Below are 11,354 nucleotides of genomic sequence, written 5' to 3' on the forward strand. Positions count from 1 at the left end.
TTTTAGCCATTGTTGCATCTCTCTCTGATCTCCACTATGTTCTCTTTATGTGGGTGGACAGAGTACTCCATCATCCCAACTGTTTGCTTTTTACTGCACATTGGGCAAACATCTTTAATGAGCTCTCTGCACCAGCTCTCATGTCCCTCCCTGCCCTGCACCCTGTCCATTCACCCGCCCAAGAATCCAGCAAGTTTAGAGCTCATCAAAAGCATATGAGAAGTCTGGACTGAGTCTCCCTCCATTCCCCATAAGGCGCATTACTGTATCTTACATTGTAACTTTGGGTATGTCTACACTACGAAATTAGGTCTAATTTATAGAAGCCGGTTTTATAGAAATCGTTTTTATACAGTCGATTGTGTGTGTCCCCACATAAAATGCTCTAAGTACATTAAGTCGGCGGACCGCGTCCACAGTAACGAGGCTAGCGTCGACTTCCGGAGCGTTGCACTGTGGGTAGCTATCCCACAGTTCCCGCAGTCTCCGCCGCCCATTGGAATTCTGGGTTGAGATCCCAATGCCTGATGAGGCAAAAACAGTGTCGCGGGGGATTCTGGGTACATGTCGTCAGGCACCCCCCCTCCGTGAGAGCAATGGCAGACAATCGTTTCGCGCCTTTTTTCCTGGGTTACCTGTGCAGACGACATATCACAGTAAGCATGGAGCCTGCTCAGCTCACCGTCACCATATGTCATCTGGGTGCCGGCAGACGTGGTACTGCATTGCTACACAGCAGCAGCTAATTGCCTTTTGGCAGTAGACGGTGCAGTATGACTGGTAGCCGTCATCGGCTATCTGGGTGCTGGCAGACGTGGGACTGCATTGCTATACAGCAGCAGCTCCTTGCCTTTTGGCAGCAGATGCTGTATTACGACTGGTATCCATCATCGTCGTACTCCTCAGTGAGTTCGGTCAGAGGCGCCTGGGCAGACATGTTTTGTCTCCTGGAGACTCAGTCCTGCCGGCAGTCCTATTGCACCGTCTTGACGATGATGGCTAGCAGTCGTAATGCACCATTTTCTGCCAAGCATCCAGAAGATGCCGATGGCTATCAGTCATGCTGCACCATCTGCTGCCAGCCTAAGATGTAAAAGATAGATGGACCAGATTTGTTCTGTATTAATTTGCTTCCCCCTCCCTCCATGAAATCAATGGCCTGCTAAACCCAGGGTTTTGAGTTCAATCTTTGGGGGGGCCATTCTGTGTGACAGTTGTTTGTGTTTCTCCCTGATGCACAGCCACCTTTGTTGATTTTAATTCCCTGTAAGCCATGTCGACACTCGCCCCTCCCTCCCTCCGTCAGACAATAGTTTCGCGCCTTTTTTCAGCCCAGACGCCATAACACTGGGATCATGGAGCCAGATCCATGCCAGATCACCGTGGCAATTAGGGTGACTGTGACGGGTTGGATCACAGAAACCCCCTTGGGAGCTACCACCCGATGTGCAAAGACTACCCCTGCTTCTGTTTTCCCTGCCAGCTCCGGACTCCAGCCCCCTGTCTTGCTGAATTAGACACTCCAGTCCCCTTCAACACAGACCCAGGGTCTGAATCACTTGTCCCAAAGCTGCAAGTTTACCTAAAAACAGCTCACAGGAGTGTGCTTGTCTTTAGCACTCAGATGCCCAACTCCCAATGGGGTCTAAACCCAGATAAATCCGTTTTACCCTGCATAAAGCTTATGCAGGGCAAACTCATAAATTGTTCGCCCTCTATAACACTGATAGAGAGATATGCACAGCTGTTTGCTCCCCCAGGTATTAATACATACTCTGAGTAAATTACTAAATAAAAAGTGATTTTATTAAATACAGACAGTAGGATTTAAGTGGTTCCAAGTAGTAACAGACAGAACAAAGTAAGTCACAAGCAAAATAAAATAAAATGCGCAAATCTATGCCTAATCAAACTAAATACAGATAATCTCACCCTCAGAGATGCTTCAGTAAGTTTTTCTCAGACTGGACACCTTCCAGGCCTGGGCACAATTCTTTCCCCTGGTACAGTTCTTGTTCCAGCTTAGGTGTTAGCTAGGGGATTCTCCATGATGGCTCCTCTCCCTCTCTCTTCTGTTCCACCCCTTTATATATCTTTTGCATAAGGTGGGAACCCTTTGTCCTTCTGGGTTTCCACCCCCCCTCACTGGAAAAGCACCAGGTTAAAGAAGATGGATTCCAGTTCAGGTGACATGATCACATGTCACTGCAAGACTTCATTACTCACTTGCCAGCACACACATATACAGGAAGACTCACAGGTAAATACAGCCATCTGCAGACAATGTGAGTCGTCAAGATTCCAAACCATCCTTAATGGCCCACACTTTACATAATTACAATAGGCCCTCAGAGTTATGTTTTATATTTCTAGTTTTAGATACAAGAGTGGTACATTTCTACAAATAGGATGATCACACTCAGTAGATTATGAGCTTTGTAATGATACCTTACAAGAGACCTTTTGCATGAAGCATATCCCAGTTACATTATATTCACTTATATTTTTATAAAACCATATAGACTGCACAACGTCACAGTGACCATACAGCAAATGTGAAAAATTGGGACGGAGGTGGGGGGTAATAGGAGCCTATATAAGAAAAAGACCCAAAAATCGGGACGGTCCCTATAAAATCGGGACATCTGGTCACCCTAGTGGCAATTATGAGCACTATGAACACCACGCGCATTGTCCTGGAGTATATGCAGAGCCAGAATATGCCAAAGCAAAAACAGGCGAGGAGGCGATTGCAGCGCGGCGATGAGAGTGATGATGAAATTGACATGGACATAGACCTCTCCCAGAGTACGGGCCCCAGCAATGTGCAAATCATGGTGTTACTGGGGCAGGTTCATGCCATGGAACGCCGATTCTGGGCCCGGGAAACAAGCACAGACTGGTGGGACCGCATCGTGTTGCAGGTGTGGGACGATTCCCAGTGGCTGCGAAACTTTCGCATGCGTAAGGGCACTTCCATGGAACTTTGTGACTTGCTTTCCCCTGCCCTGAAGCGCCAGAATACCAGGATGAGAGCAGCCCTCACAGTTGAGAATCGAGTGGCGATAGCCCTGTGGAAGCTTGCAATGCCAGACAGCTACTGGTCAGTCGGGAATCAATTTGGAGTGGGCAAATCTACTGTGGGAGCTGCTGTGATCCAAGTAGCCAACGCAATCAAAGACCTGCTGATATCAAGGGTAGTGACTCTGGGAAATGTGCAGGTCACAGTGGATGGCTTTGCTGCAATGGGATTCCCAAACTACGGTGGGGCGATAGACGGAACCCATATCCCTATCTTGTCACCGGAGCACCAAGCCACTGAGTACATAAACCGAAAAGGGTACTTTTCAATGCTGCTGCAAGCCCTGGTGGATCATAAGGGACGTTTCACTAACATCAACGTGGGATGGCCGGGAAAGGTACATGATGCTTGCGTCTTCAGGAACTCTGGTCTGTTTCAAAAGCTGGAGGAAGGGACTTTCTTCCTGGATCAGAAAATAACCGTTGGGGATGTTGAAATGCCTATAGTTATCCTTGGGGACCCAGCCTATCCCTTAATGCCATGGCTCATGAAGCCGCACACAGGCAGCCTGGACAGTAGTCAGGACCTGTTCAACTATAGGCTGAGCAAGTGCAGAATGGTGATAGAATGTGCATTTGGACGTTTAAAAGCGCGCAGTTTACTGACTCGGATAGACCTCAGCGAAACCAATATCCCCATTGTTATTGCTGCTGGCTGTGCACTCCACAATATCTGTGAGAGTAAGGGGGAGACATTTATGGCGGGGTGGGAGGTTGAGGCAAATCGCCTGGCCGCTGATTACGCGCAGCCAGAGACCAGGGCGGTTAGAAGAGTACAGCAGGGCACGGTGCGCATCAGAGAAGCTTTGAAAACCAGTTTTGTGACTGGCCAGGCTACGGTGTGAAACTTCTGTTTGTTTCTCCTTGATGAACCCATCCCCTCCCGGTTCACTCTACTTCCCTGTAAGCTAACCACCCTCCCCTCCCCCATTCGAGCACCACTTGCAGAGGCAATAAAGTCATTGTTACTTCACATTCATGCATTCTTTATTAATTCATCACACAACTAGGGGGATAACTGCCAAGGTAGCCCAGGAGGAGTGAAGGACAAGGACACACTGCAGTTTAAAACTTTCAAACTTTAACTCTTATTGAAGGCCAGCCTTCTGATGCTTGGGCAATCATCTGGGGTGGAGTGGCTGGGTGGCCGGAGGCCCCCCCACCGCGTTCTTGGGCGTCTGGGTGAGGAGGCTATGGAACTTGGGGAGGAGGGCTGTTGGTTACACAGGGGCTGTAGCGGCGGTCTCTGCTCCTGCTGCCTTTCCTGCAGCTCAACCATACACTGGAGCATATCAGTTTGATGTTCCAGCAGCCGGACCATTGACTCTTGCCTTCTGTCAGCAAGCTGACGTCACCTATCCTCTTCAGCCCGCCACTTGCTCTGTTCAGCCCGCGATTCATCCGCCACCTCTCCTCTCATTCATATTGTGCTTTTCTGCACTCTGACATTGACTACCTCCACACATTCTGCTCTGCTCTGTCAGCGTGGGAGGACATCTGGAGCTCTGAGAACATATCATCCCGAGTCCGCCGTTTTCTCCTTCTAATCTTCACTAGCCTCTGCGAAGGAGAAACATTTGCAGCTGATGGAGGAGAAGGGAGAGGTGGTTAAAAAAGACATTTTAGAGAACAATGGGTACACTCTTTCACGTTAAATTTTGCTGTTCACATTACACAGCACATGTGCTTTCGTTACAAGGTCGCATTTTTCCTCTTATATTGAGGGCCTGCCCATTTGGTGTGAGAGATCACTCACGCAGTGCCAGGCAACAGAATTCGGCTTGCAGGCAGCCATGGTAAGCCACAGTCTTTTGGCTTTTTTAACCTTCATAACATGTGGGAATGGTTTCAAATAGCAGCGCCCTCATTTCCGATACCAAGCACCCGTTGGGTTGGCCATTTAAAACGGGTTTGCAATGTAAAAGGAGGGGCTGCGGTTTCCGGGTTAACATGCAGCACAAACCCAACTAACCCTCCTCCCTCCCCCCCACCGCGTGGCTAACAGCGGGCAATATTTCTGTTCAGCCAAGCAGGAACGGGCACCTCTGAATGTCCCCTTAATAAAATCACCCCATTTCAACGAGGTGACCGTGAATGATATCACTCTCCTGAGGATAACAAAGAGAGATAAGGAATGGATGTTGTCTGCATGCTAGCAAACACCAGGACCATACGCTGGCATGCTTTGTTATGCAATGATTCCAGACTACGTGCTACTGGCCTGGCGTGGTAAAGTGTCCTACCATGGCAGACGGGATAAGGCAGCCCTCCCCAGAAACCTTTTGCAAAGGCTTTGGGAGTACATCAAGGAGAGCTTTCTGGAGATGTCCCTGGAGGATTTCCGCTCAATCCCCATACACGTTAACAGACTTTTCAAGTAGCTGTACTGGCCGCGATTGCCAGGGCAAATTAATCATTAAACACGCTTGCTTTTAAATCATGTGTAATATTTACAAAGGTACACTCACCGGAGGTCCCTTGTGCGCCCTCAGTGTCTGGGAGCACGCCTTGGGTGAGTTCGGGGGTTACTGGTTCCAGGTCCAGGGTGATAAACATATCCTGGCTGTTGGGGAAACCGGTTTCTCTGCTTCCTTGCTGTGAGCTATCTTCCTTGTACCCCGAACCCACTTCCCTGTTGCGTGATTCTCCATTGATGGAGTCAAAGCACAGGGTTGGGGTAGTGGTGCCTGCACCCCCTAGCATGGCATGCAGCTCCGCGTAGAAGCGGCATGTCTGCGGCTCTGCCCCGGACCTTCCGTTTGCCTCTCTGGCTTTGTGGTAGGCTTGCATTAGCTCCTTAATTTTCACGCGGCACTGCTGTGCGTCCCTGTTATGGCCTCTGTCCTTCATGGCCTTTGAGACTTTTTCTAATATTTTGCCATTTCGTTTACTGCTACGGAGTTCAGCTAGCACTGATTTGTCTCCCCATATGGCGAGCAGATCCCGTACCTCCCGTTTGGTCCATGCTGGAGTTCTTTTGCAATCCTGGGACTCCATCATGGTTACCTGTGCTGATGAGCTCTGCGTGGTCACCTGTGCTCTCCACGCTGGGCAAACAGGAAATGAAATTCAAAAGTTCGCGGGGCTTTTCCTGTCTACCTGGTCAGTGCATCTGAGTTGAGAGTGCTGTACAGAGCAGTCACAATGAAGCACTCTGGGATAGCTCCCGGAGGCTAATATCGTCGAATTCCGTCCACACTACCCCAAATCCGACCCGGAAAGGCCGATTTCAGCGCTAATCCCCTTGTCGGAGGTGGAGTAAAGAAACCGGTTTAAAGGGCCCTTTAAGTTGGAAAAAAGGGCTTAATCATGTGGACGTGTCCAGGGCCGGCTCCAAGCACCAGCCCACCAAGCTTGTGCTTGGGGTGGCACCTGGAGGGGGGCGGCACGGCGCTCCAGCCGCCGGGGAGAGTGGGGCCACGGCCGGGCTCGCCGCCCTCCCCCCCGGGGGCTGGCCGCCCTCCTCCCCGGCGCCCTCCCCCCGGCCACCGGCGCTCTGGCCGCCGGGGGGAAGAGCGGAGCCACCACCGGGGCTCGCCGCCCTCCTCCCAGGGCTCCGGCTGCCCTCCTAAATTCGACCTAAACTCGTAGTGTAGACCAGGCCTGTGTCTAACAATCAAGTGAAACCCAGTTGCTGAAAGTGTCCTCCTAAGTTGTATACAAGTTCTGCATCTGCACTGATACACATGCACAGGCAAACACCTACATATGTGCTTATCTTACATTTGTAAAGCTATGCACATGCATAAACATTTGCAGGACACAGGCCACTTTTCTTTATTGCTCTCTGAAATGTCTATTTTTGGGACACAATTTAAGTGGCATCTCAAGAACTGAGCTCATCATGTGTACAATGCAAAAGATGTGGGTTCTTAAATATTATTTGGGGTCAATTAAACAAAATATAGTTTGGCTCCAACACCAAATCTAAAGAAAATAAGCATTCTGAAAACCTTTCCCAGCTTGCTGTGCCGCTTTCATTTCCAGTCCTCTGCTCACCACATTACTTACACATGTTCTGGTCTCAGAGATGGAATAGCTGCAAACAAAACTCCCAGAATAAAAATTACAACTGCTGTTCAGCAAGAAAAGTATATGGATATTTCAATCTCTGTATATCTTTGTACAGTGAAATATGGGCTCTGCAAATAGGATGGTGGATTTTTCTTTTTCTTTTAAACTATATGCCAACATTGGCCAAAAAATCCCATTCCCCTCTCTCTCTCTCTCCCCCCCTCGCTCTCTCTCTCTCTCTCACACACACACACACACACACACACTCTTCCCAAGTAATAACAAGCAGGTATTGAAAGATTATTTATATCTAATTAGATGTCAGGCCAAATCACACCTACAGATCTGAACCTCATACCCATACAAATATTGGTTTGGAGCAGAGTTTGCAATTTCAGCCTTTCCATAATGGACCAGATCTGAGCAAGGAGTTTGGAAAAAGGTCTAGGTTGGACATTAGGAAAAAGTTCCTAACTGTCAGCGTGGTTAAACACTGGAATAAATTGCCTAGGGAGGTTGTGGAATCTCCATCTCTGGAGATATTTAAGAGTAGGTTAGATAAATGTCTATCAGGGATGGTCTAGACAGTATTTGGTCCTGCCATGCGGGCAGGGGACTGGACTCGATGACCTCTCGAGGTCCCTTCCAGTCCTAGAATCTATGAATTTGAATCTAGTGTCATCAGACACTACTGTAATAAATAAATAATAAAAATAGTAAATCAATGTTAAGATTACTACTAAGCCAAATACATCCTTTATGCAATCTGTGGACATCACTGGAGTTATAGCTGCGATGGCTATAGCTGGTCTGATTACTTCAGTGAAAGCAGGATCAGACCCTCTATCTTAATCGTATCTATTTCAGTGATACTCAGACTGAGGCTTACGAGCCGCAAGTGGCTCTTTAATGTGCCTCCTGTGGTTCTCTGCAGCACATGATATTAAAACAGTGTGATTTAAATTATTAACCAATCTAAGTTATTAACCAATCAGGCTGCTTTTACTATGTTATTAACCAATTGTAGCTGATAAAATAATAATACTTGGTCAGTCATTTTGCTGTGAGAATAATTATATATTTCCCATCATACTGTTTAAATATGAATAGTACTATAGTAAATGAAACAATGAATTCACACGACTGTGGCTCTTTTGGGTAATGTTGATCGCTAGTTTAGCTCCCGAGGTCTGAGTATCGCTGATCTATATATTTTAAGCATCCATCCCTGTTTTTACTGCCATTTTCTAAATGGTGTCTTTGAGTATTTATTGCTGATAAGTTAACTTATCTCTTACAATCCTGCCTTTCAGAACTTCATCTTCATGGGGGACTTCAACGCTGGCTGTGGTTATGTTCCAAAGAAGCACTGGAAGAACATCAGGCTGAAAACTCACTCTGAGTTTGTGTGGCTAATTGGTGACAAAAACGACACAACAGTTAGGAACAGCACAAACTGTGCATACGACAGGTAACAATTCACTTGAGAAACATTCAGTGGGGATCCTCAAGGTAGAAAGCACTATGCCTGGTAGGGTATTTGCAGGATACTAGGTCACGTGAGATGGAGGGAGTACCACAGAGACATTGGGAATGGCCAGCGTTGCACTAAAGAAGCCCTGGTGTTGGTTACTCCATTATCATGTCATTATTTTGCTAAATCACTCACCACACAACATAGTTACTTTTTTTTTAATCTTCAAAATCGGACACATGTCTAGGAGCATTAGACACCTCTGAATGACTCTTTGCTTCTTTTAGAATTGTGATCCATGGTGAAAAGCTCATCAACGCTGTTGTCCCAAACTCAGCTGATATCATTGATTTTCAAAGGGCCTTTGGAATGACTGAAGAGCAGGTATGGCTTCCTTTTTGGTTTTTCATTACAGGACCATATGCAGTGCTTAAATAATGAGTTTGCCAAATAAAGAATATTCTGATTTTGGATGGTGCATGCAGGGGCGGCTCCAGGCACCAGCGCACCAAGCGCGTGCCTGGGGCGGCAAGCCGCGGAGGGGGGGCATCCTGCCGGTCGCTGTGGGGGCGGCAGTCAGGGAGCCTTCGGTGGCATGCCTGCGGGAGGTCCGCCAGTCCTGCAGCTTCGGCAGCGGGTACGCCGAAGCCGCGGGACCGGCGGACCTCCCGCAGGCATGCCGCCGAATCCATGTTACCAGCTGGACCTCCCGCAAGCGCACCGCCGAAAGCCGCCTGACTGCCGTGCTTGGGGCGGCAAAATACATAGAGCCGCCCCTGGGTGCATGTTGAATGAATTGCCTTCTAATCCACAGATGCAATGTGCTACATATCTGTAAGCCAATCTAGCAGCTGGCTCCAAGAGAGGACTCTCAGCTTCCGTAGCTGTATGGTTAAATGAACCTGCTAAAAGCACAGTGGGTTAGCATATCACAGTAGAGTGGGAAAGGTCTTTTTGGAATGATGAGGCATAATGTCAGAGCTCCTGTAAGACAACATCCTGCCTAGCGGCACTCTGTCTTGAAGAGAAACAGTAATGTTTCAGTGTTCATCAAACAGACACAATAAAGCAACCAACAATAAAAATATTGAATAATGGCCCTCTTTATAAAACCAGTCTTAGCTTCATTTCCATGTATAAAGCTTTTACTTTCACAGGAATCACTTCACCTACCACTGAAATGCAGCCACCCCTAGAATAGAATATGGCAGATAGCTAACAATGCATAGCAGCACTGCATAACAACACAGGAACAGGACAAGAAGGGAAGAATACTTGTATCCAACTAAAGCTGTGTTTTGTGCTACATACTGTGAATATATTTTTTTTAACTTCACAGGCTCTGGAAGTTAGTGATCACTTTCCAGTAGTGTTTGAGCTTAAAACTACCCGGGGTTTCCTCAACGGACCAAGATCACTTGCTGCAAAGAAAAGAAAAACAAGAACTCTCTACCATTTGTCGTCCTAGGCACCTTGGATTCTCTTGCTATCATCCTTTCTGTGTACATTAAAATAGTAAAAACACACCCCAAACATTCACTTTAAAACAACAGATAATGTTTAAAACTTAGCCTAGTTGTACTCTTTCCTGATGCAATATTTAGTAGAAAAAACCAATACTTTGTTTAAATGTGAAATATTATCTAGGAAGATGAATGAAGTCTGTAGATTATTATAAGCTAACTAAAAATAAATCAGCTAAAATTAACATTGCTGAATTCTTGTCATGCTGAATACAAATGTAGGGAGATATTTTAATATGAAATGCTTTCACACACTCTACTTCTAGGCCTGTTGGACTGAGAAGTCTGTTTATTCATAATTGTTCTAGAATTCTGGCATTCCTGTTTTGTGTCATACAGGTAAAAACTTTTAGTGTCAGGGGCTCAGAATAGCACTGCAGGGGTAGCACTACTTGCAGTATACTCTTATTCTGCTCTTTGGGACAGATCAATTAACTTCAACTGAGCTATGGCAGTTTACACCAGCTAAGGATCTGGCCCATTAACCCACCATGTTTCAGAATACAGTCACTCCTCACTTAAAGTCATCCCGGTTAACGTTGTTTCGTTGCTGATCAATTAGAGAACATGCTTGTTTAAAGTTGCGCAATGCTTCCTTATAAGATTGTTTGGCAGCCACCTGCTTTGTCCACTGATTGCAGAAAAAGCAGCCCCCCCATCAGCTGGTGGGGGCTTGGAACCAGGGTGGATCGGCAGCCCCCCCATCAGCTCCCTGTTCCCGTAAGTTCCCTGTGCGGCAGCCACCCAGCAGGCTATCAATTGTGGGCAGTTCAGCTGTCCCTCCCCCCACTGCCATATGTTGCTCCTGCCCTCTGCCTTGGAGCTGCTTCCCGGAGCCTCCTGCTTGCGGTGACGGGGGGAGAAGAGCTAATGTCAGGGTGTCCCCCACCCCCTGCTCCTTCACCCCGCTTACCCCATCTCCATAGAGCAGGGAGGACATACGACAAAGCTCAGGACGGAGGGAGCTGTCTCAACTTGCTGAATCTACTTAAAAAGGCAGTGTACTTAGAGTGCAATCAGCATATTTAAAGGGGCAATGCACATCTCTCTCTCTCACACACACACACACACACACACGCAGTGTCTCTGTCTGCCATGCTGTCTCCCCTCCATCCATTCGTGTTGCCTTGTAGAGTGTGAAGCTAGATTAACAACAATGGGTTAACGCTTGAGGGCTCAGCCGATTGCTAGTTCATCATTTAGCAGTAAGGCATTCCCTAGGAAATATCCCACCGTCTGACTTCACTACCTGAACCAAGCTT

The 11,354-nt window shown here is 47.4% G+C and overlaps 1 protein-coding gene across 1 annotated transcript in view; it reads left to right on the plus strand.

Annotated features, from left to right (window-relative positions):
* Positions 1–10,671, plus strand: part of DNASE1L3 (deoxyribonuclease 1 like 3) — a 19,091-nt gene extending 8,420 nt beyond the window's left edge. Inside the window, exons 5-8 of the mRNA XM_029911195.1 lie at positions 8,030–8,046; positions 8,409–8,566; positions 8,857–8,953; positions 9,909–10,671. Coding sequence (XP_029767055.1) covers positions 8,030–8,046; positions 8,409–8,566; positions 8,857–8,953; positions 9,909–10,037 — 401 coding nt within the window. The 3' untranslated portion in view covers positions 10,038–10,671. The remainder of the gene's footprint in view (positions 1–8,029; positions 8,047–8,408; positions 8,567–8,856; positions 8,954–9,908) is intronic.
* Positions 10,672–11,354: the final 683 nt, after the last annotated feature.

The sequence above is a fragment of the Terrapene carolina genome, unplaced genomic scaffold (assembly GCF_002925995.2).
Source record: "Terrapene carolina triunguis isolate 2854851 unplaced genomic scaffold, T_m_triunguis-2.0 Scaffold89, whole genome shotgun sequence".
In the NCBI taxonomy this organism is placed as follows: domain Eukaryota; kingdom Metazoa; phylum Chordata; order Testudines; family Emydidae; genus Terrapene; species Terrapene triunguis.